This window comes from Desmodus rotundus, chromosome 10, assembly GCF_022682495.2.
Source record: "Desmodus rotundus isolate HL8 chromosome 10, HLdesRot8A.1, whole genome shotgun sequence".
Lineage (NCBI taxonomy): Eukaryota > Metazoa > Chordata > Mammalia > Chiroptera > Phyllostomidae > Desmodus > Desmodus rotundus.
Window position 1 is genome coordinate 48,068,135 of NC_071396.1, and position 26,126 is coordinate 48,094,260.

The 26,126-nt window shown below is 46.6% G+C and overlaps 1 protein-coding gene across 5 annotated transcripts in view; it reads right to left on the bottom strand.

The window, feature by feature from the left end:
* TRPC7 (transient receptor potential cation channel subfamily C member 7) overlaps positions 1–26,126 on the bottom strand; it is a 122,692-nt gene that overhangs the window by 26,661 nt on the left and 69,905 nt on the right. For all 5 annotated transcript variants that reach the window (XM_024575216.3, XM_024575215.3, XM_045183942.2 and 2 more), the window contains 3 exons: positions 17,598–17,814; positions 5,391–5,624; positions 1,612–1,876 (listed from right to left, as the gene is read on the bottom strand). In XM_024575216.3, coding sequence (XP_024430984.1) covers positions 1,612–1,876; positions 5,391–5,624; positions 17,598–17,814 — 716 coding nt within the window. The remainder of the gene's footprint in view (positions 1–1,611; positions 1,877–5,390; positions 5,625–17,597; positions 17,815–26,126) is intronic.

The window sequence follows — 26,126 nt, forward strand, 5'->3', positions numbered from 1 at the left end:
AAGTATCTCCCCTTGCTGGGTGGTCTCTCCAGAAGAAGGGTCAAGTGAGGCCCTGCTGCAAGGTGGGAGCTGCTCAGGGAGCCAGCATGGCTGAGGCTCAGCCCTTTCTATTGGCTGGGAAACAAAGTCCAGGCTGCTTGGGGGTTGCTGGGGACGAGTGTCAGAGGTGCTCAACCCTGCTGGTCCCCGCTGCGTGTCTGTGGCCGGAGGCCTGACTGTCCTTCCCTTGAGATTCTGGGCAGGAGCAGATGAAGGCGGGTGAAGTTCTGGGCCCAGGTGGCCCGGAGTGGGGCCTGGATGGGGACACGTCTGTGCTTCTGACACGGTACAGAACGGCCTTGTTGTCGTGAAGGCGTTTGTGAGCAAGGTGGGAAGTGTCACCTACGTTCTGTCTGCAAGGATGTAGAGGCTGTATAAACCCAGTGACTTGGTCATTAGTTGGGTCATCCTTCGCTGGAATGAAACTCAGGTCTGCCAGATTCTTTTGCTGGGCCACTGCTCAGTGTTGCTGATGGCCCTCCAGGAGACCGCCCAGCATCTACCAGAGAGGGGAGGAGCCGGGGTCTCTGGAGACACAGACTCAGTGAGATCTGACACGCACTCTGGGGTGGGGGGTGGGGGGGTCTGTGCCACTGTCTTGCTCTGTCTACAGCAACTACTTCTGGCCCCGGGTGTCAGGTGGCCTGACAGAGCTTACCAAGCCTCATGCTTGTGCCACATGTCTCTCGCTTCCCTTGTCTGGGTCTCCCTGCTGCTGCTGAGGCGCGCGATGCTGCAGGACTGGCCTGGTGCTGCTTCCCCAGTCAGGCACGGAGAGCCGCAGACCCGTGCCCACTAGCAGACCTGCCTCCCCTGCAGCGCGGATATGGCTTCCCCAGGGGTCGCCCTCAAGTGCAGGCGAGTTAATATTGTGGGGAGTGAACTTGGCTCATGAAAGAGAGGAGATGGGAAAGATGTGGCTGATAAATTCTTGATTTCTCAACTGATGGGCTATTCTGAGATGTGGTGTTTCCATTAGTCTTCCCAGAGAAGTCTGTCATGGCCGAGGTTGTGCACCGGAAGATGGTGGCCAGGTCAGCCACCTGGTGTGCTTTCCCGCCTCCCCCACTGCACGTCCCTTTCTTCTGTAGTCTTACCTCATTTGCCCTGAAACTCCCCGGCTCCGCGAGTGCGTTGGCGTGCCGGATCTGCCCAGAGCTTTGTGTTCCAGGTAACACAGGCTAAGCCAACAGTAACAGTAGTGACTCCTTCCATTTACTGCGAGTTTAGTGGGTGGCAGATGTATCAGCTCATCGAATCTCTACGCTACCCCTGTTAAGTAGGCATTGTGCTATCATCATCGTGATTACCCTTATTTTAAAGACGAGAAACCTAAGGATCAGAGAAGTTAAGGAACGCACGTGCTTATGGCCACACAGCATGTAAATGGCAGTGAGGATGGAACCCAACCCCAGAACCTGAACTCTTAAACTACCCTTGAATAAAGTTGCCTTTCACCTTTAGAAATAATACCAAGGAAGCCTGAGTCTCTGTAAAGAGCCACCTGTAAGAGACTCTCAGAGACCCCTGGGAAGCCCATAGAGACCCCCACGGGAGCCCCGGGATACTCACGTTGTAAACGCTGGGTTGTACTTGGCACCTCGGTAGTAGGAGTACAGATTGAACATCCCAATCATGAAGGCCACAAATACCATGATGAAAATGACCATGAACTTGAAGATATCTTTCACAGTTCTCCCCAGGGAGATCTGCAAGGGCCCAAAGCTCTCATTGGCTGGCAGGATGTATGCAATTCGAGAGAAGCTCAGCACAACAGCTATTGCGTACAGCCCTTCTGATATGATCTGCGGGTCTGAAGGCCACCACTTGTCCCTGGCTAAAAGAAAACGGTCTGGGTTACTCACAGGGGACAGGGTGTGCATGCTCTGGAAGAGAAACAAGTCAGTCATCTTTAGAGGTCTCTGATCTCATCCCATGCCATTCCCACCTTTGTCTTTAAATTAACCCCAATATGCTGAAGGTGCCACCCTCCCCCTTGGAATGTGCTGGACCACCTGCCTGGAACTTCCTTCCCTCACTTCAAGGTCCACTTCATTCCCAGTCATTCTTCAAGACTCTGCTCGACTGTGGTTGATTTCAGGAGCCTTCTGTGACCCACCGTGGGCCGGAGCAGCCTCTCTGTTCCCCTCTGTGCTCCGCCCTCTGCTGTGCACTTACTGAGCTGCCTGCATTAGGTGCGAACTCCACCTGCAGGGGCTGTCCCATGTCTGAGCAGGAGCGGGGGAGGAGTGCGGGCTTGGAGTCAGACAGGCCTGAGGTTGAGAGTGCCTTTTCTACACACTGGCTGTATGATTCTGTGCAAGTCAGTTGACTTTCTGAGCCTCAATTTCCCCACTTGTAAACTGAGAAATATCAACCTGGCAGAGCTGTGGTGAGGATGAAATGAAATCGTATATGTGAGCTGCTTAGCTGGTAACTTCCAGGCCACTCAGGGGGTCCTGGGGACAAGGGGCTAGCATATAGCAGGTGCTGACAGATGTTTGTTAAGTGACTGAATGACATCCTAACCACAATTGAGACTGGCCACGGATCAGAGGAAGTGAGCTCACCTAGGGGCCCGGAATCTGAAGGGCCCTGCCTGAGGAAACGCTCCTGGGCTCTGTTGCTCAGTATGTGTCTGGGAGAGTTGCTCCCTGATTAAATCAATGACCCCAGAGTGGGGACCAGTCATCCAAGTTTGCTGTGCTAACTCTGTTCTACGTGGCAAGAGTCCCAGGACCTGTCCCGGCTGGGGAGAGGCTGCTTGTGATCACTGGCAGGGGCGGAGCTGCCCGAGTGTGTTCGGGCAGCAGGGCAAACCTGCAGCGTTCCTGTGGCGGTTATACTGGTGCAAGGAGCAGCATCTCTCTCCAGTGAGCTGCCTGCTACATGTGAAGACACAGTGATTCTCAAATGTGGGCAGCACCTTCCTCCTGGGGACCTGTGTGTGGGGTGTCTGTGGTTGCCATTATGACTGGATAGGAGTATTATCGCAATGCTAATATCTTGCAACACTCCAGACCAACCAGCACCACGAACACTGCCCTGCTGAAGAAGCCGGCGTGTCCTTGTTGAGAAATACAACGTGAAACTTGCATCGAGGACCAACTGCTGAGAAACCTCACTTAGCCTTTACACTTACATTAGCTGTAATTTTCACAACAACCCTGCAGAGTAGATATCACTATTGCCATTTTCTAGATTGGATTTGGGGTATGGGGTCCTTTCCAGAGCCATGAAATGCAGAGAGGAAGGATATTACGTTGCAATTCTTGGTGCCCCAGGGAAGATGGAAGAGGAAGAATTTTGTTCTTTATTTCCAAAGCTAGACTCTATTAAACAATTATAATAATAGAGAGCAGTAAGAAATCTTTAGCAAGGGTAGCCAGGCCTCCATTTGCCACAAAGTTTCATGTAGTGCATTCTAAATTACATTTGGAAACATAATAAAATTATAGACTCTATGTTCTCATCGAGGTCATAACTCAGAAGTCTACAAAAGACAACTAGGGAGACTAAATTATGTTTTTCCAATATATCTGTCAACCTCTGTGGATAAATAACATTTGGATAACATGAAATAGGACTTAGCTTCTTCAGACAGCAAAAAGAATTCTTTTTTCCTGCCCCCTTTTATTTACCATCTTAAACCAGCTGAAATAATAAAAGGCACTCCTATAATCTATTGGGCTGGCCAAAAAGTTCATTTAGTTTTTTCCATACAGTGGCTCTAGTAGTGCTTAGTTGTCTTTAACTTCGTTCAAAACAATTTTGTTAGATTGTATTTTGACAGCTGTCATATCAGTGTGCATTTAAAAAGCTTATCAAAATTGGTCGATTTTTATGCAGGCATTTTAATAATGAAGATGGAAGAAAATACATAACATTTTTAGTCATTATGTTTTATCATTTCAAGAAAAGTAAAAACAAAGCTGAAATGCAAAAAAAGATTTGTGCAGTGTGTGAAGAAGGTGCTCTGACTGATTGACTCCGTTAAAAATAGTCTGCAAGGTTTCTTGGTACTACTGACATTTTGGCCAAATAATTCTTTGCTGTGGGGCTGTCCTATGCATTAGATATTTAGCAGCACCCCTGGCCTCTGCCCGCTAGAAACCAACAGTGGGAGATAGTGACATACTCAAATATCCAAGTCAGTGAAGTTATTGGTGAGAATTAAAAAGGTGTCTTTTATAGAAAAAACAAAACAGACTTTTTGGCCAATCCAATATTAAGATATTTAGTTGTCATTGGACCCTAGTGAGCAGGTCAGGACTTTTTAGTGAAAAATATTCTCCTTGGACTGACCTGTAAGAGTTGTGATGGGTGTAAAAGCAAACAGCACTGTAATAATTCAGACAAAAGTGTTTTCTTCTTGAAGGTGTTTCCGTGAAAAAATTAGTCCTAACAATCTGAAAAATATCTGCCTGCTCCTTGCTGTAGAGGTTAGAAGGGACCATTGTCTGGCCGGCCACAAGAGGGCGCGCTTCCCCCACAACTAGAGCACAAGTGACCACTGAGAGATCCAAAGGATTTCCAAGGGCACAGAGTAAACTGAAAGCGAGGGCAATAACGTGCAATGCTTTGGGCTGGGTGAGAACTTAATATGATCCATAAAAGGAATAGAACTCACAGGTGGACAATACTGAAGCCTGAACCATGGCATTAAGAGATGTATCCAATGCAGTATTAAGATTATTTTACCACCCTTGATGAACCCTGAGCAGCACAGAGGTGAAAATATACAAGACCATTATTTTTAAAGTGTGAATCTGCAAACTGATAAATGAAGAGTGGATGATTTGTAAAATTACAAGACTCTCCATTTCTCAATGGGGATTTCCCTACCACATTTAAAGGTCACATAATCTGCATAACACAATCTACATTGAATGTGGGCAACTCAACTTTAGCACTAAGTGACGAACCCTCTGCAGATCATTGCCGAACCTGATCATGAAGATTCCGAAGCCCCAGGAGCCCTGTGGCTTAATCTAACAGGGACATTTGACATTCAAACCCTTCACCATGTAGCAGCTGCCATTAGTGAGTGCCTATTAAACGCCCAGCTCATTTACTGGTAACAACAAATATCTACTGTTTCTTCTCCCCACTCTTCTTTCTCTTTTAGTACTGAAAGAAACACTCCAGGAGACTTTGCCAAACAATTCCATCACTCCTAACACAGAATGATTCGTTTCTCAAGGTCAGTAATTCACCTTGCTGCATAGTGCGACTAGGACTTTCTTTTGGGGCGGAGGGTTATGCCAGCGTTTCTGTGAGCAGCCACGCTAAGCTATGACCACGACCTGGAAGTGCTGAGCAGGCGCGGAGGGGTACGTAGACTCACTCACCGTAGGTGAAATATGCCACTTCCGGCGGCAGAGAGACATTGTGTAGCGTGTCGTGCGGCACGTGCTGGTCAACGTACAGTTGGGCTTCGCTGGCCTTGAGGAAGGCCATGAACCTTGCGGTGAAGGAAGCCACGAAGATGGACAGCATCCCAAAATCCAGAAGGTTCCACAGGTGCAGCATGTACTCCCGCGGCCCCTCCTCCCAGATTTCCTTGCATTCGGACCAGATCATCCCTGCGGGGGAGTGAGAAAGTCAGGCTCGCGTTTTCAGTTTCCTTGGTGGTTGGGACTACGGGGGCGGGGGCGGGCAGGGAGGGAACTGGGGTGCAGAGGTAAATAAAAACACTGCCGCTGAGGAGGCTGGTAGCTGCTAGCAAACAGACGTAACTTGAGAGGCAGGTGGTGACGCAAGCCCTCAGACTGCGACATAGGTTTCTCCTGTGCCCGTCGTTACCGGCCTCTCCAGACGCGAGGCGAGACTTCCCGTCTGTGCATAGGTTCTCGGAGGCAGTAAGCGATAGGTAGAGGCTGGCTTTTTCACGTTTTGAGAACGGGAAAGGATCCGTTTCTGAAGTCAGTGTAAGGAAGCAGACACAGGCGGGTTTTCTGAGGGTCCCACGTGTGACTGGGACCCACTTTTTCCTCTGTATTTCTGTGATTGTTGGGCGTTGATTTTGCGTTTCTTACTCGTTTATAACTTTTTTATGTTTTTATAATTTATTGGATTTAAGACGTATGTTCTCATTGTTACACACTAACTATGAAGAGGTATGTAAACAAAATGGTACCAGTCCCCCGCCCCTCTAAGAAGACGGCCCTGTGAGGTAGCCCGGACGAACAATTCGGTGCGAGTCCTTCCGCGCCTGCGCGGTCCAGTCTGGTGCCACTAATCCCGCGTGGTTACCGGGCGCGGGAAACGGGGCCTGTTGGATTGAGAGGTGCTGCGTAAGTGTAGAACACACGCCAGGTGTCAAAGACTTAGTCCAAAAAAATGTAAAATAGCGTAACAATTTTTCACATCAATCACGTTGTAATACTGTTAGTTTAGATACACTGGATTAACTATAGTTTTCGTTAATTGTACCCATAGGTTTTTATAATGCGCCTACTAGAAAATTTAAAATTAAATATGTGGCTTACGGTGTGTCTTATATTTTTATGGAACAGTACTATTTTACCTTTATCTTCACTGATTATTAAAACAAAATTGATTTAGGTTATTAAAAGTTAACTACTAAATGACATTTTGGGCACTTAACTTGTGCCAGGCCCTGTTTGATATATTTGTGTATATTAACTCCCCTCAATCTTAAGAAGTACATTCTGTTATTATCTCCGTTTTACTGCTAATAAGTCATCAGGCACAGAGAGTTACAAGGTGCGCGGCAAGGAGGCCTACTTGGGAGGTTACCGTGGTAGAAGAATCGCTGGCTGGCTGGTTAGAGAAACAGTTCCTGCTCACTCCACACGTTCCCAGAGGGTCAGCACTGCCAGCCTCTTGGCGCCGTCCTTGCTCCTGTGCAGCAGGCCTGATGGCGCCTCTTGTCTCTCCTGCTGCTCCGCGCCCCGTGTTGTTCCTCATCCTCCTCCCATCCCTTAAGGGCTGCTGCTTTCTGAGGGTGCAGCCATTCTCATTTTCCCTCTGTCCTTGTGTGAGTTCGTCTGCCCCTGCAGCCTTGGCCTTCATTTCCTCCGAATGACCCCAGGCGGATGCCTTCCTCCAGACCTCAAGCCCAAGCGCTCTGGCGGATGACCACGTATTGTACGAGTGGCTTTTGAGGACGCAGCTGCCTAGAGAGCCTGGAGGGAGCTAAGGGTGCTGCTGGGAGCAGACCGGGGGTCCCGGGGTCCGAGGACTGCCAGGCTTGGTCACGGGCCCACATCTGGTCCGACTTGAGTGAGGAGCCGATCACCTCCACCACTCTGGGACTCTGCCCAGGGACTTTTTCAGTCAGAATGTTTCATTTTCTTTTGAAAATGGTCCATCAAGTACAAGGATTTGAAAATAATTTTTTTTGAGGAGGAAAGTAATTTAAGAGCAGCTGTTCAGAGAAATTGTGGCTTTGTTTGATGAAATAGATTCTAAGGTCTATGTGTCTGTATGAAACTGGAATCCCCACAACAGGAAATATCCCCAAACATTGCAAGTCTGTTTACAAGACATCCCCCTCCTGCCATTGCATCCCCCCCTTAACTAAGCCACACTTCTCAAGTTTGCTCTTTCAAAATTTGTGCGCTGATCCAGTGAAGTGATGCTTTTCTTAACACTGAGATTTGCTTTCATCTGTGCCTGTCTAAGTAAATATTTTAAAATATTAGAATAACCATTTCAGTTTGGAAAAAATGTTTGCTACTTTTCTTTCCCCTCAAATTAAAATTTCTGATGTCTCAGTGGAGCTGTTCTAACTGGGCACAGGCTATCACTTAGGGTTTCACGGCTTAAATTCAGGAAACCCTGGGCTCAAGGTCTAGCTTGGCCACGTACAGGATGTGTGAACTAGGATAAGTTCCTTGATTCTCTTGGAGTTTTGCGGTTCAAGTGTTAAAAGCCTTGTAAATCAGAAATGCAAATTGTTTGCAGAACACTCACTTTGACCAATGTGGAGCTCCTCATTGGGCATTGCAAATCACTTCCTCCACGCTCAGATGCCCACATCAGTCTTCTTAGATTTGCATATTAACTCACCCAGACTAATTTAAATTATTCCAAGGCCTTGAGTAAAAGTAGCATGGGCCCAAGGGTTTGAGCAGCAGGAATGCTTAATGAAAAAAGAAATGTGTGAAATTAAGTACTTTAGTGAGTGAAATTAGGCCCTCTGCTTCCAAGGTGCTGAGGGTAGTTCAGCATTTTATATCCAAGCTGAGCCTTATGGTCTCTTGCTTCCAGCACGTCAATCAGAGGAGTACTTAGAGCCCAGGGCTCAGGGGGTAAGCATACTGGAGCCTCCTTCAGGCAAAATCCCCTTCACTCAGGGGAGCCCAGAGAACAAGGTCACTGATAATTAATGAGGGTGGCTGGCAGGGGAACATGCTGGGAAATGCTGGGAAGCCTTGGGGGCGATGAGTAACTTCAGAAACTCATCAGTAACTTAGACAGGCTTGGAGCAATGGCCGCAGGCTGCTGAGATGGAGCGTCACAGTTCAAAAGGTGGTTCACTCCCATCCCTGCCTCAGATGCTGCTCAGAAGGAATCCTGAGGGTGGGTGAGACTGGAATATGCCCATTCCTTGAATGGCACGGTCCCAGGACTCCCCCTGCACTGTCCCAGGGCCCGAGGAGAGCACACTTCTTCCCTACCACCATTGGGAAGGCCTGTCTGTCCCTTCAGGTCAGCTTCTCACCATTGGGCCGGGACATGGGTGTTCTGTGAACTCAGGAGGGGGAACGTGCCTAGAAGCTCTCAGCCCTCATAGCCAGGTACCATCTCAGCGGCAGGCCCTTCACAACTGATCTCAGCCTCAGACACATTCAGGATTCATTTGTTTTCCTGGCAGGAAGATGGTATTAATAGGTTCAAAAATTTCTTAACACAGCTCCTCAGCCTTCTCTCATTTTAGTAGCTAACAATTACTGAGCACCTGCTAGGTGCCAGGCCCTGTGCCAAGTACCTTGCTAACACCACATCTCCCTAATAGCCTGATAGGTAGCTACTGTAATTATCTCCAGTTTACAGATGGAAGAACTCATGTACAAAGATGGCGAGTATGTCATCCAAAGTCACTCCAGCAGCTCAGGACCCTTGCTGTCCCCTGTTCTGTCACCTACCATGCCCTTGACTAGGCACAGCTTACTCTATGGTCAGGAACTTGTTCACGCACTTACCAGGCGTTGCCGCTTCGGTGCCAGAAACCATTCTGGGGCTACAGCAACCAGGAAGGTGACATCCCTGCCCTAGCAAGTTCAGGGCTGGGATAGATGTTTCTATAAACTCTAGTGCTACAGGTGACAGGTGATGTAAGAGAAGTGTCCAGGGGACTGTGTGTAGACACAGGGATAAGAGCCATCTGCATTATAATGATTTGACTCAGTAGAGTGACTGGTACGATATATATCTGTTGACTTGATGAAGGGGTGGATTCATGGAGGAGGTGACACCTGGTATAAGGAACCAGCTGTTAGCTAGGTGAAGGAGGAGGGGCTGGCAAGGTGCTCCAGGTCATGGCCATGGAAGTGAGGCAACTGCAAGAGGCTCAGTGTGGCCAAGGGTCAGGGCATGGGACTGGAGATTGGGAAGGTTGGTGCAGGCCCAGGAGACTGCGAAGGCACTCCTTCCTGCCCTGAGGAGGAGACTGGCCTTCGCCCTGGGCAGATAGTTAGTTAGCTCCTATAGGTGAGAGGCAGGGCAGACGTGGTGTGACGCGCCGGGAGGAAATGTAGCAAATTGGTTGGAGTGGCCTGCCTGGAAATCCTATCTAAATAACTGAAACCATTGAAAGAACGAATGAGGTGAGGATCCCAGCCCATGTGGTTTTACACCTTTACTCTTGGGCCAGCCTAGACGTGTGATTCTGGAGATAAGTCTCAGCACTGCTCGCAAAGAGTTGGAATCCTGGGTGGGTGGGTGGGGGAGCAGCTTGATCCTCGCATTGTACACATGTGAAAACAGATCTAGGGAGACAGCCACCAAGGGGGAAGGGGCACCGTCGGACGGGGTTGCCTCGCACTCAGTCCCAAGCTCTCCCTTCTTCCCCAGGCCTCTAAGTGTATCTTCCCTCTATGCCACACGTCTACCTCATTCCATCAGGTGAGCTTTCGGTACTGAAGCATCTGTTTAAGAAAACACTGCCAGGTTCTCTTCACACCAGAGCCGTGGGGAAAGAGTCTTCAGGACAAGACTCAACTCCTAGCTGGAGCAATGGTGCGCTGTGGAGAGGCTGCTTGCCTGAGGTTTTCTGGGAACTTCTGATGTCATGCCATCCTCTGATGCATGTCACTGAGCCAGTCTCCAGTCAAAAAGCTTTGTGATAAGCTCTTTCAGCTACCCCAGCATGGCTGCTTATGGTATAGGCAGGAGAGAGGGGCTCCTGTGGCGTGGACTGGCCTTGGAGATCCTGCAGGCCACAGCAGTGATGGCCTCTGGTTCACTTAGTCCTCCCCAACGCAGCTCATGTGACAGCTCCCCAGAACACACGTCTGCCAGCAACTTCACCCCTCTCTCCTCAGGCAGGCTCCGCTCTTGGCTCCCTCGATACTGTGTTCCAGTTTTCCTCCTAGCTCTGGGTGTGTGTCATCTTAGTCTCCCTGGGGTCTCCCCTCCTCTGCACATGCCTTGAATCTCCCGGATTGATGGTCTAGAATTGTATCAAAATTCTGCTGGTAATCAAGTAAGCATCTGGAGTGAAGGAAGAACATATTTCTGATGGGTTTGAGCCTTCCATAGAGCTGCGCAGCAGAAGAGGAACGACCTCCATGCCCAGTGGGAGGAGAGGCTTGGGGAAGTAAGAGGTCTTCACACTGTGTGGCCATTGAAAGAGGTCACTCGGAAACCGCATGGCCGTGTGCAGGGAGGGCTGACAGAAGATGAAAAGAGTCCACTACAAATTTGTGTGATCACAGAAATTGTAATTTAAGACAGGCAGGAAGCAAAAGAAAACGTCGTACAGTCAGAGGTGTGAACTGCTAGGAAGGCAGAGAAGGGTGACCAGGACGACAGCGGGGGCAGAGGACTTCCTATTTCACATGGGTTGGTTTACAAAGGCCTCACTTTGAGGAGGCGATTTTTGGGCAAAGACCTGCGGAGGTGAGCCAGGCAGCTGCCTGCAGGAAGGAGTCTCAGGCAGAGGGGGCCACCCAGGCAGAGGTTCTGAGGCAGAAATAAATGGCGAGTGTGGTGGAAAGTGGTGGGAGATGAGACAGAGATGGGGTGAAGCGGTGGAGGGCTTACTGGGTCATTGTGATGACATTGTTGCTTTTAGGAAGATAGGAAGCCACCGAAGAGTTTCGAGGCAAAAAGTGACAGACGTGGTTGCATGTACGATGGATCACTCTAGCTCCTGTGCTGAGAATATTGTGCGGGGTGGGGGGAGGGGGAAGGGCAGAAGCAGGGGCACCTGGACAAGACCGTTCGCCTCTCTGGTGTCACCCTCACCATCCCTTAAAGGAGCAGGTTGGACTTGTTAGCGTCCTAAAGTTCTCTTTAGCTCCAGGGCTGCTTCTGGCAGAGAGGGAGTAATGGTTTGGGTGTTTTTATAAGTGGTCTGTCCCAGATACTCTATTTACGAGTGGGATCCATCACGGAGAAACGAACTGTGCTGCTGTGTTTCTGGCTGGTCCAAGGCATTCCCAGTAGTGACTGAGTAGAAGGCAAGGGTTCCATCAGCAGTGGCCGGAGCCATTCCAAGCCTGTCCATGTCTGAGCAGCGAGAGGATCCCATGACTGCGGACCTTAGGGTGTGCTGGCACGAAGGACACAGTGCTCAGAATCCTGCTCTCAGAGGTGGTTGTTATTTATTTTTTGTAACAATTAAAATACTCCAGGGATAAGGTAATGTTAGTCTTACTGTATAGGTACTTCCCCAGTATCTGGCACAGTGCCTGATATATAGTATAAGGGTTAATAACTAGAGTATATTTATTGAAAAAATTGAAAAAATAGAAACAGTGTCAACAAACTCCCACATCGCTCCCACCACTGTATCTGCTGGGCCAGCTGCCCTGTGTCCCCGTCTTCCCTCCTGGTCCAGTGGGTGAGGAGTTCACGGTCCTGAGACCAGGCCCTCCAGGTGCATGCAGGGTCCCATCCCCTCCTGCTGCTCAGGAACTTTGCTTCCAAGGTCAATGGTCAGGTCTCAGGCCTAATGCTACTTGACCTGTCAGCATCATTGGACGTAAGTGCTCACTCCCTGGTTCCTGATGCAGTTCTTTGATTGGTTTCTGGGACGCCACCCTCTTGGCTCAGTCTCTCTTGTTGGGTACTTCTCGTCTTCCCAGCTTTGAAATACTGTTGTGCCCTAGGGCCTAGTCTTCAGGTCGTCTGCCCACGTTCACAGTTGAGGCAATTGTGTAGACTTTCCTTTCAGGACACCGACAGCCTCACATTTATGTCTCCAGCCCCAGCCTCTCCTCTGAACTTCAGACGTGTAAGTTCAATTGCTAATGGACATTTGCCCTTGGATGTCCAATAGATAGGTCAAACTGAATTCTAGATTTCCATCTTTATTCCCTCTCCCAGTTTTTCGGTCTCAGTAAATGACTCTTTATTATACCATTACTTGAGCTAAAACACTTGGAATTTTCCTTGACTGCTTTTTTTTCTCTCACACCCTACAGATAATCCAATAGTAAAACTTACCAATTTTAACTTGAAAATGTAATCATCTTCCACCTACGCAAAACCAACCATTTTGTGTCTGAATTAATGCAGTGGCCTTGTATCTGTCTCCGTGCTACTGCTCTTGTCCCAGAATTATCTCTGCTTTACAGAGCAGCCAGCGATCCATTGGAAACTTAAGTCAGATGATGTCACTTCTGTGCTCAGAACTCGCCAGTGGTTCAGAATGAAATCAAAATTCTGTGCCATCGCCTACAATGCCTGCATGATCTGACCCTGCCTGTCTCTCACCCTCATCTCTGCTCTCCACCCCTTACCTCACTGTGCTCCTTTCATGCTGTTTTTTTTTTTTTAAAATTTTTGTTGTTATTCAATTACAGTTGTCTGTTTTTTTGCTGTTCCTCAAACATGCACAGCTTGCTCCTGGATCCAGGACTTTAACACATACCGACCCTGGAGGGCTTGTCAACCCGGCGTCTACAAAGGTTGCCTCCTCTCTTCCTTCAGGTGTCTGTTCACATTTCACCTACACAACAGGGAGATGGGGCGTGCTCTTGTTGCCCAGCTGCTCTGAAGGAAGAGAGAGGGCAAGCTCTGCAGATACTTATTCACCTTGTCTCTTCAAAGAAATTGGAATGCTGATTCGATGGGTGTTTGAAGATATGTAGAAATTCTTATTCATTTTCTTTTATGTTTGTGGTTCTGTTTTAGAAAAAGTCCTGATTTCTGTTACCAGCCACCATGGAGTCACAAAGTGAAAAAAGAAACTCTTTTGACATGGGAAACACGATAGGCCTGTGATCCTTGAGTAAAGGGAAGCAAATGAGGTAAGCCACACGTTCACCCTGCTTTTCTTTTTGGACGCACATTCCAGTCTGCAGCACATGCAGAGGGATCCCAGAAGCATAGACAGGGTCCCAGTGAGTTGAAGAGAGAGAGAGTAGAGCTCAGGAGGGTTGAGGTGATTAGATGTTTTATGGCAGAGTTCCAGAGAGGAGGCTACTATGCAAAATAACAAAACATAAAACCAAAGACAAACAAGCACAGAAAAGTCCAGAAACTTACAAAGTGTCGTTTTGAATGTTTCCTGAACACTAGGTCATGGACGCACAGAATAAAACTCTAACACAGCCAGATTGCTGAGAGCTGGGTGGTTTGCAGAGCTCACCGAGCGTGGACAGGTGTTTTGAGCTCTGACCACCCCAGGCGCAGGTCTCTGCAGTGTGAGGACAAGTCACTGTTATGGTAAAGCTCCTCCAGCTCTGCTCTAAGAAAGCTTGAAAAAGACCTAACTCATCTGCAAGTACTTTAACAGCCTGTCAGAATAAAGCAAAAAACTCTTTACAGGAAGACAGTAAAATCTAGACGCTCAGTACCTTAACATGGAACGTGCCCATCAATCAGTCAGTCAAAAACTACTGGCACAGGACAATGTGATCCTTATCAGGAGAAAGATACCTTAGTAGAAATAAACTCAGAAATAACAGAGATGATGGAATCAGGAGGCAAGGACTTTATAACAGTTACTGTAAATGTGCACAATATTTTCAAGGACTAAAGGAAAATGCAAACATCATGAGGAAGGAAATGAAAGCTATAAAAGAGAACCAGATAGAATTACAGGATTGAAAAATATATTTGAAGAGAAAAATTCACTGATTAGAGATTAAAATTACAGGTAATGCAGAAAAAATGTCAGTGAACTGGAAACAAAGATTGAAAAAAAGAAAAACCTTTTATTTTAGTGATACACAAAAAAATGTTTATAGGTAAAATCTTACGATACCTGGGATTCGCTTCAAAAACTACAGGGTTGGAAGAGGGGAGTGGGGGTGGTTTCAGTGGAACAGAGGCTGGCCAGGACTTGCTAACTGTTGAAGATGAGAGATAGTCCATGGGCTTCGTTATATTCTCCTTTTGATATCCTTAAATTATTTATAATTAAAAGTTTGAAAAAATTGTCTATGTAAGAAAAAGTAGTTAGACTGTCCTGTCTGAAACATTAGCAGGAAATAGGTAATGAGAAATAAGTCCTCTGCTCCACAATACTTCTTATGTAACAGTCTTAAAGACTCAGCTGTGCTTCAGTGGGAAGGGACCAGCTATAAAAGCATGAACCCCTGTCACTGCGGAAGCATCCCTTTTATTGGGGTGATGCTCTGGCACGCAGGAAGAGACTTGTGCGGGCTAGGAGGACGCCGTAGTTCAGCAGGAGCCCTTAACCTCTGGGAGCGCTGGGAAACCGGTGGGCAACCAATCGGTGCCATCATTTCTTTAGGTTTTATCCGTAAACGCAACTTCTGAGGTTTTGTTTTTTGATAAAGCTATGTCTTAGTTTTTGTTGCTGCAACAGAGTACCCCAGACTGAGTGGTGTATAAACAGCAGAGTTTATTTCTCTCAGTTGTGGAGGTTAGAAGTCCAAGATCAGGGTGCCATCATCTTTGCGTTCTGGTGAGGACCCTCTGTCCGGTGGCATTGTGCTTGTTCCCTCACATGGCTGAGTGAGGGTGAGAGCTCTCTGGGGTCTCTTTTGTAAGGGTACTCACCCTACTCATGAGGATGCCACTCTCGTGACACAAAGGCCCTACTACCCTTTGATGCCATCACCCTGGGATTAGAATGTTAACATGAATTTTTAGGGACATAAGCATTCAGTCCATGCAAAGTGCCGAGTGACAATTGGGATAGACTGAAGTATGAAAATGAGGACACAGAACTCAGTCTGCAACAGGCTTTAATGTCCCTTTCCAACTTTAATGCCAGTGACTCCACTAAATGAACCTCTGGTTACAGATTTGCCGGTCGATTACAAACCCTGGGAAGTTTTGTGGCAGACAGGGTGGTGGTGGGGGGACAGGAGGCTGAGCTCAGGTGAGCTTCACTCGCTAGCCGGCAGTGGGTGGGGGTGCAGGAGACAGGAGGGCAGCCCAGTTCCGAACAGGCCATGGACCGGGGCTCGGGGGCCCCTGTTCTGTAGGATACTCCAGTGGTTCAACTCGTGTAGCTCTCTCGGGCCATGCCATTTAATCAGCACAGGCCAGGTGTCAGACTCTTTCATGTGTTTGTTCTGTGGTTTTGTTAGTTGATGGCACACTGACCCTGAATACATTTTGACTCAACATTTATGAATATGAACATAATTAAAGTTATAACAATGTTGAAATTTTGTCACAAAAGCAAATGTGGGCTGGGGTAAATATCAGAAGTGCAGTTTCATTAATTGATTAAATTTACTGCATAGTTAAATTTTTTCAGTCTTTTCTACCTTCAGTTTTGTTTTACTCAAAACATTATCATAAAATTCAGATCTTTCTGATATAAATCTTCAACTTATTTTAAAATTTATTTTTAATTATAGTTAACACGTAATATTGTGCTATTTCAGGTATACAACATCATGATTAGGTAGTTATGTACCTTGTGAAGTGATCTCCATGGCTGATTCTGATGAGCACCTGGCACCGTACACAGTCATTATGATGTTGCCGACTGTGTTCTCTGGGCTGTGCATCACATCCCGTGACCGCTTTATAACCGGCAGTTTGTGCTTCTTAGCCCCTCACCCTTATTGGCCATCCCTCACCCTCCTCCCATCTGACAGCCATCAGTTTGTTCCTAGTATCTGTGAGTCTGTTTCTGTTTAGTTTAGTTTTGTTTTTTTAGATTGCACATGTGAGTGAAATCACATGGTATTTGTCTTTCTCTGTCTTACTTATTTCACTTAGCATGATACTCTTCAGGTCTATCCATGTTGTCACAAATTGCAAGATTTCATTTTTTTTTTTTAATGGCTGAGTAACATTTCATTGTATACACACAAACACACCACGACTTCTTTATCCATCTGTCTTTTCATGGAAACCTATATTGCTTCCCTATCTTGGTTATTTTGAAAAATGCTACAGTGAATATAGGGGTGCATATATCTTTTGGAATTAGGAGTGTTTTGGGTTTCTTTGGATGAACACCTGGAGGTGGGATTGCTGGGTCACATGGCAGTTCTGTTTTTAGTTTTTTTGAAGAAGCTCCATACTGTTTTCCACAGTGACCGCACCAGTGTATGATTCCACCGACACTTGTTTTATGTTGTCTTTTCGGTGACAGCTAAATCTTCCTATTTGTTGAGCAGGTGTTGGTTGTATACAATATCACTGTAGCTTTTGCACTTTTTCATTTTTTTCCTACCAGGTCTGGTTTTTTAAACCAATTTTGAAGTTTTCAATGTTAGAAAAATCTAGAACACACTTTGTCACGTACAGTTTTAGCCATTGCCAGTTATATTTTGCCTTGCTTGTATTCTACTAGTAATAGTTTTTGTGAGTTGGGCAGAAGTGAGACGGCCTCTCTTAGCTGGTCAGCGGGGAGAGGGGACAGTTTCCTTGGCAATTCCAGGGGCCTCCCCGGCCGCACAGAATGTCACCACGAAGACGGGTTTCACAGCTTCCCTACGTTCACTATACAGACGATGCAAAAATGTTCTTCTCCTGACTTTCTAGATTCATATTAATCATCGAGATTCTATACATATCAGTATCCAATGATAACAAAAGTATCTTTTAGCTGTGCAATTTTAGACTCTATTTCAGAAGCACAACTTGGTTTCCTGAGCTTCCAGGAGGCTGTATTTAAAGGAGCAAAAGAATATGTTTTCCCACGCAAAGCCACTTTATAATCACTTTCAATACACATGTGATGAAAAGTATGTAACGAAGTTCTCCCCACATCTGCTTTCAGAATTAGGATCTGTACTACAGGTCCGCATCCTATATACCAGCCTGTGCAGAAGCTGACTTTGACTTCCCTATTGGTCATCCACTCACCATGTTGTCTGTTAAGAGTGCACGTGAGAGCACAGGGAGGGGTTCAGAGGTCAGAATTTAACAGTGTCCTTTTATAATTAGGGGGGGAGAGAATAAAAGATAGAGGACCTGCTTACCTAATACCCACTTCATGATGAGCATTTCTGTCCAGGAGAATTGCGTGGTTTTCACTCGGAAGATTTGCTTTGGGTAGTCTGTGAAGGTTTCATTGGGCAGGGTTTTGACGCCTTCGAAGCGGTCTGATGCGTTCACAACTAATAATCCCAAGAAGATGGTGAAAGAAACTGCATGGGCTACAAATTTCATGAAAGGGCTCCTCAGGGTGCGTCCTAGCTGGAGACAAAATATGTACAAGGCATGTTAAACTGGATACTTAAGTGGGTGCACGTCTCTCTCTTTAGACATTGCTTTTGCCGGAAGTTGGGTCAGGTCTTGGAGAAGCTGCTGACTGACCCCAAGTAACGTTTTCTCTTGCATTTTTATGTGACATGCCGCTTGACCAAACCTATTTCCTGGCCAACTTCACGTTTTCCTGTTTACAGGGTTTAGTGTGAAAGTAGAAAGCAGTAGAACACACCGACGTACCATCATTGTACACCTTGGTGACCCAGGTCCCCCCGACCACGTGGATATGAATTTTATGCCTTTGAAATATGGGGAAAAAGTAGTGTGTCTCAATAGCACTCAGGATTTCGGGGAAAAAAACTTGGCCCCTACAGTATATACTCTTCTGCTCTTTTGTTCATTTTCTTGACTTTTATGTTTTATGCCTACATGATTTGTTTTCAGTGTTTCTCACATCTGGTAAATGTACGTTTCCTGCTAGGTGCTGCTTTACCTGTGTTCCCATAAATTTTGGCATGTATTTTTTCATTGATATTCAGTTATTAAATATTTTATAATTTCCCTTTTTATTTCATTTTCAATTCTGAGGTCATTTAGTTGTAAGACATACAAGGCTTTTTTCTTCTTTTAAAAATTCTAGTTTCACTGCAGCATGTGCTCAGACCGTAGCCGCTGCGGTGATATGCGGAAACTTGCCCAGGTGTTCCGTGTGAGCCCGAGGGGGTCCAGGAGGCGCCCTGGTAGGGGGCACGTATTGGCCACATCTTCCCTATCCCTGGCATGCCATCCAGAGGCCACTCAGATCTTTGAGGACTAAATGGGGGCCGCATAGCAAGTCTTTGCTGAGACCTACTAATGAACTCGCTGGGCTCTCTTCCAGGTCGCTGCTGTCACCCTCATCTAAGCACCAAGTCGTGCCCCTCACCCAGGTGTACCGAGAGACAAGGGCAAAGAGGGAAGCCTTTCCTGAAGCTCAGTTCCTTCTCCAGGGCAGATGTTCACTATGGCCAGGGACTGGTTAATTGCCGTCTGCATCCGGCCTCATTCCGGAGCCGTGACACGCCGCCCAGGAGATAGAGCATGGCTGCTGCAGGGCTTCTCCAGGTAAAACCTCCCTCCTAACAGCTGTAAGTCAGATGGCTTGATAATGTGCTTCTGCGTGGTAACATCTACATTAATTACGCTAGTTATTAGTGTAACATGATTTATTATGATGCTCATGCCATAGAACCCACCTCTTGAAATTTCTTAAAAGATAGTTTTTATCTTTTTCGAAAAACTGCATTTCCAGTCCAGACGATGGGAACCCCTGTTGTGCTGGAAAACACTTGTTTGGATTCATTTGCATTATCAGATTGTCAGATGGCACTAGAATAACTTCAGAAATGGAAAAAGATGTTTACTGGAAACTGTGGGCCCACAAACATTTTAGAAATGGCTTTCCTTTGTAATGTTTAACTTTATTATTTACAAAATAGGGATGTTTGATTATTTTTGGCCATAAATAGATTGGCTAAATTCAGAATGCAGAGATTAATATAAGGGCAAATAAAATATTCCACATAAATTCAGCAAAAATGGAATTAAATTATGTCTTATTTTGATTTATATGATTTCAAGGAGCAAGTTTGAATTCTTCAATATTTTAGTTACTGTGTTGGCATCTTGGAGCCCTGTGTCCCACCCAGGACGCTGGGACACTTTGGCGTACCCAGGAGACACGCTTAAGTAGCTGTCACATTGTTTCTTGTCACGGTACCCTTGCCAGGGTGGTGGTGAGAGGTGAGGGAGGAGGGAGAGTGACCGCAGAGCAGGAAGTGGGTCACGGGGAGAGGGTAGGTTGAGGAGAGGACAAGGGGTACTAACTCTGGTATGTCCCAGTAGGGCCCCAGAAATACCACAACAAAGATGGGCAACACAGTGATAGACACAGCTCTTAAGGGATGATGACTAAGTTTCTCCCATCCTTTATCAGTGGTTGCTATGTAGCATCATAGCATTGCATCTTCCAGTAACTACCTGGATGAAGATGTGGGGATGTCTCTCTATCGTCTCACCTGGGTGCGGCAGCTGATTGTGGGAGTCTGCATGCACCTGTACCCACGCTGGCCTTGGGATTCCCTGGAAAAACTGGTTTGAGGAATTTAACGTTCTCTGCGTTCATTCCTTCAAGTTGCTATTTTCTGGCAGAAGATGCATCTGTAAAAATTACTGTATCTACAGTAAACCATAAGGAAAAAGCCTGATAAGGCCCTGTTATAATTTGGAAGGTTATCTTGGGCGCAGTTCCCACTTGATCTAGGCCGTAGGGAGGAAAAGTGAGGTTAGGAATTGATGCTCTTTCCTATTTTTCTTTTGGGCTTGGATGCATCTTTTTAACTGGTAAAACTGTGAATAAGGTCAGATGAGATCAAATTATTTCAATGGTTTCTTTTTCCTTTTTTGTGATGTTCCTTATTTGTCTCACAAAGGTAATTTTTGAAGCCAGTTACACTTGGGAAAACCTCCTTTCACAGGGCCACCAGGTGAGCCAAAAGAAAGGAGAAAAGTCAGCCACTGTTTGCCAGCAGCTCTGAGCTGGGGACTCATTAGAGCTGCGTCAGGTAACGGCATAGGTGTGAAAAGAGAAGGCAGAGCTTCGGGAGGTGCGGAGGCCTGCTCTGCCTGGAGTGCAGAACTGTTAGTCAGCAGCTCTGTCGTTACTTGGACCATCCATCCAGGCTAAGAACATACCAGGAAATCCAAGCTTGTAGTAGCTAAGTCTGCCTCACCCCAAACTTTTCTAGGCACTGTTCTTCTACTTTGGGTCATATATAAGGATAACTGAGTAGCACTCCTGAATTAGCTCCAAATGAGCTGCATTTCTGCACCCGCAGGGTGGGGTGCCTGCTTTTATGGTTGGCACACCTCTGTGTTCCATGGCAACGGGCTCTTCGCCTTGACCCCACGTGTAAGCGCCTAACAACCGGGTTCCCGCATGCTTGCACAGTAGGCCGTGGAGCCCACAGGCAGCCCCTCCAGCGTCTTTCCCAAGTGTGTGCCACCAGAGTTCCTCTTTCCAAATGCCACCCTTACTCGTTGCCAGGTGCCAATCATCTCAAGCAAGGGCTCAGTGTGCAAGTTGGAAAGCTGAATGGGACAAACTTTGGATCAAGGATTCCAACAAGAAACATCTTCAAGGCTGAAGTAGTTCTCAAATTTTAGAGAGATCTAGTTCAATTAGTGGTAGTTGCCTCAGAACGCTCCCCAAAAATGTTATTCAAAATATCTAACCTAGGGCTTAGGAACCTTCTTTCTTTGGGGGTGGGGAGTGTTCTCTAGGAGTTTCTAGTCAGGCTCTTCTTACATTACTGTGTGAATCCACCTGTCATCTGGGGGCTGCAGAGGTGCTGAGTTACAGTGGGATTTCAAAGGGAGGGCTTCCAGGGAAAGAAAAGGAAGGAGTGGTATTTGTCATATGGTGGTTTTATTCCTCCCTCTAGAAAGTCTTGCGGACTCTAAAGATCTTTGAATCAAGTCCATTCGAAGGTCAGTCAGTCACCAGCTAAGATGTTTACATTCAGGCTGTAATGCTGCTGCTGTAACGGGGTGGGAGGGCTGGTGCGAGTGTGCATGCATGTGTGTGCATGTTGCATGTGTGCGTGTACATAAGTGAAGTGGTTCAGGTCGGGTCTCTGAAGCCAGAGAGTCTTGGTTTAAATCACAGCACCGTAGTTTTTGGCAGGTTATTTAATCCCTTTGTGTCTCAGTTTCTTCGCCTATAAAAATGGGGGTAAAATCGCACTTAGCACACAGGGTTGACGTAAGGAATGACTGACTTGATATGCATAAAGCAGAAGAGCGCCTGGCACATAGGAAGCACTCAGTATGTCACACTGGAGGGCCTCAGGCAGTTCCCCTAAGGGGAAACGTAAAAGAAGCTTGCTCGCTCTTGAAAAGCTCATAGGCGAGGGTTCACAAAGGGAGGCCTGCACAGAGTCCTTAGTATTTACGTCACACACCCTCTTAGGGTGCTCTCTCTCTGTGCAACATGATTCTGGGCGCTGGAGATAACGGAGATGAAACAGGGTGTACGAGTTGGTCCTTCCCTTCACAGTTGGTTTTCCAGGGGGGACCAGGCTGAACCCTGTGGTAGGAAATAGATGCAGAGATGCGGAGAGTGCTGCCGGTCTCAGGCTGGGCTAGGCATGAAAGCGATCAGCCTCCTGGCACTCTTAAATCCTGTGCCAGCAGGGTAACAGGGGATGGATTCTCCTTTCGGATTTGAGGGCAGGAGCTTTTGTAACAAAAGAGTAAAAAATGCTCTATTTCCTGGCACAAATTTCCCCTCTGTGGCAATGCTTCAAAAAACATTGCATCATGATTTTCTTTAATCCAGTATAGCTCTCTGGTAGAGACAAATGAGGGGGACGCAGAGGCCTTTGGAGGCTCTTTCCTCTCCCGGCTGGCCCTGGACCGCATGCGTCAAACTGTTTTAGCTTTAGAAAGGCAAAGCAGGGCTCTTCAAAAGCTGTAGAATCACCTTTGCCTTCCTGACTAGATGTTTCTATTTGGGATGGGGCTGAGGGTTGGGGGCAATGACTAACACTGATGTTTCTGCAAGCAAGAGTTAGGTGGTGGTAAGTACTGATGGATTGCTCATTACAAAGACATCAGGTAGGAGTCTAAAGTTGTTCACGGTTCTCCCTTCCTGAGTCCTGGGATTAATTTATAAGGACGGAGGGACAGTGCAGGGTAACAGGTAACAAAGGAAGTTGGCTTCCCTTCTCATACTTTTATAATTAGGACCTGGATGGTTCCTCAGCACGCTCATGGTGCTGACTTCTGTCCCAGTCCAGCTGCTATAGAGACACCGAGCCCTTGAAGATGACTGCTATTCTTTCAGCTGTCAGATCTGAACAGGCAAACAGCCTAAATTGTGAATCAGAGTGGAACGGCAAGGGATGGAAAGCAGCCTAATCAATCACAAAGGCCTTTGGCAGCGGGGCCCTTGTTGAGAGCTGTCTAGGAAAATACCTATCTGAGAGCACCCATGTGGTTAAGAGCCCACTGGCCCCTCAGGGGCTGCCTGACCCCACCCATGTTGGTGTTTACAGTGAGAAGTGGTTTAAAAAATTCGCCCTTCTACTTATGGACTCTGACAAGCCTGTCTGTGCTCCCGACCTGCCGCTGGCACCACACGTGCACGCCTGTGACTTGGCGATCCTCCTCAACCACATGTTAGTGAGCTGAGCTTGTGTGGACACCCTTAACCTCGTAATCTTACTCGTCTCTCTTAGAGACCCTCAGAAACTTATGTAAAAGTAGAAGTGACAGCCTTGGAAACTCAATAGGAAATAAAAATGATGAGGTGACTTTGGCAGGCTGATCCAGTTACTTCGGTGTCCCTCGTTAATGACAGCAACTGTTCGAGAGTAAAAGCACCATTAGGTTGGAAGCAGAGATCTCAACATTCGTTAGACATTGATAGGTAGAAGCTGGCTGATGAGGTTTAGCAGTGAGATTTTATGAATGCGTGTATCACAGAATGCCGGGGCCTACCTAATTTCTTTGAGGAAAATGTGATAAGGCCATTAGAACATGAACTTGCTGGAATGACATTGTCCTTTTCATAGAATTGCTAGACAGATACAAAGGCAGTGAGCCCCTGGGAGGAGAGATGCTGGCACATTAATGGAGTTCTCCACAGTGCCACTCCTCTTAGGGGGGCATTTTATTCGGCTGCCAGGAGCTTCTGGAGAGGACTGGTTTCTTCACATGGAAGGTGTGCCCCTTTTGTAATCCCTAGGAATATAATCTCTGCCAAACTTGAAAAGATTTCTTTTTAAATGGTGAAGGGCAAGACTAAGCATATTTTGATAATTTTATCTGTCTTTTGGCTACCTCAGAGCAAGTTTGACAAATTTTATTTCTTCTTATTCATTTTTTCTGAGAGAGGGGAAGGGAAGGAGAAAGAGGGAAAGAAGCATGGATGTGTGAGAGAAACATCGATCAGTTGTCTCTCTTGTGCCTCCAACTGGGGGACCTGGCCTGCAACCTAGGCATGTGCTCTGACCCAGAATTGAACTGGTGACCTTTTGGTTCACAGGCTGGCACTCAATCCACTGAGCCACACCAGCCAGGGCTTGACAAGCTTTTTAATGAGAGGATCTTTCCTCACAATGAGCATTGCTTCCAAAAATGATCTCATGCCATAGACTAAGACTCGTCACTCAGCTCTGCACACACCTTCCACTGCCCTGAGCTCACACCTGGAGCCCCGAAAGTGCACAGAAACCACAGCTGGCTTAAGGCCCAGGTGGCTTCTCTTGGGTGCTGTGTTTCTTAGTCTTACTGGAGTTCCAGGAGCAACAAATGTCAATCAGACACGTACCTGAACAGAGGAGAGGAAGTCCCAACCATGGGGCCAAACTTTCCTGCAGACATTTCTTCTAGAATGTTCCAGAAGACTGCTATACCTCTGACCCCTATTTCTCTGGTGGCATCAGTCTCCTGGATTTACTTAGCCCCGACACAGTCCAGAATCCCCTCCCCCTTACACACATACTTTCCCCCCATCACATCTGCATGATTTTGGCTAAGATTCTTTTTTTCAGATCTACTAAAAAGTTGGCCCTGGAGTATCATTTCTTTGTGAATATTTCCTCAGGCAGGCAGAGGCAAACCAATTTGCTGGTGTTGGCTAGTCCCTGTTTCCTGGAAGCTGTCACATTTAGTTTTACAGCAAAAGTGGGGATTGGCAGTGTTTTCTCTATCAAGTGGTGGTTATTTTAATGATTGCATGTAGAATTAGTTTGGGGCTCAGAGAGTATGGAGGCAAGTGCCCCCATCCGTGTAGGCTCTGGGTGAAGGCAATGACCTAATTTGCAGTACAGACTAGGTAATTCCAGTGTGACAGCCTGTGCCTAAAACCAATGACCAGCTCTAATCCAGCTTTAAATCTTGTTTGTTTTGCTTTCACTCACTCTACTTTTTTCAGCTCATAGTGAAGGCCAGGAAGAATTGCCTTCGCCTACACATGTATCGTTTGGGAAATCCATGCCATGGTAGGCTGACATAGAAACAGAATCCTCAAAAGCGGTAAGGTTGAGCACCACAAATATTCAGTGTGAGGACTCTTATTTTTAATACCACTCTGCGGAAGAAGGAGTTTGAGTCTTAACCCTCCTCTGTGACACCCGTCCCACTCCAAGGCAGTCAGTTAATTGCCTGCCTGGTTAGGTGACTTTATCAGTAGCCCTGAAGTCCAGTGCCCACCAGCCTTGCATTGAGTTCCCTCTCGGCAAAATTGACAAGAGGATCCATTCACTGATAAAACTTATTAACTGCATTAGCTGATCACATTTTTGTGGAACTAATATCCGTGTAGTCATATTCCCTCTACTGAATGTTGATTACTTAAGCTAAATTCCTTTTCAAATATATCACTAGGTAAATGCAGCTTTGGAACCTTTAATGACCATCTTAACTAATGAAACATATTTCAACATTTTTGCATGGCTTGGTCTTACAGGTGCTAACTCTTGCCTGCAGTGCCTGCTGGTGCTTTCTGTGGCTTTGGATCAGGTAGCTGGGCTGTAGGGATGGCAGTGTGTGTGTGTGGCTGCTTAGGACCTGCCGGTTCCACTGCTTTCATTACCAGTGGACACCAGACACTTTCCCTTCCTTGTGAGAAAAGAACCTGGCTTTGTACCTTTTAAGCTCTTTTCTTTCCTTTGTCTTTTTGCCTTTTGTGATCTAATTAGCTGTCTGTGGGCCAGAACCCAATCAGGAAAGCCAGGGCCACTGGGAAGATGCTGACTGGCGTCTGCAGTGCCCCCATACTAGCTACATTTGACTCTGAGTCTGCTGGTTTTCCCTCTTTTCTGAACCTGCAGGGTGTGTAGCATCGTGTAATTGAGGGAGTGGAATGAGGAATGCATTCCATGAAAAGGGCTTACTTGGCAAAAGGGAAGTACTCAGTAAGTGTCGGGCATTCCTCTTACTACTATTATGATTACTGTTACTATGGGTTTGGAGGACGTGTAGAATATTGCACAATTAGAAGAGGAAAAGTGCCCTTATCCCCTCTCTGATCTGTTATTGATCAGATTGTCTCCCATGTTTAAAATTTCCCATTTTGTCATTCCTCTTTATCTCTCTTTTTAAAATGATGGTTAAAAGAAAGCAGATCTTAACATTTTTCTCTGTAATGTGATTTTCTACTTGTGCTATGTACCTTAGAGCTATTTTCTTTAAATGTGGAAAATGATTGCTGCTTGTTTGAACAAATGGACTTTGATCGCGCTAAGTAGGGGGGA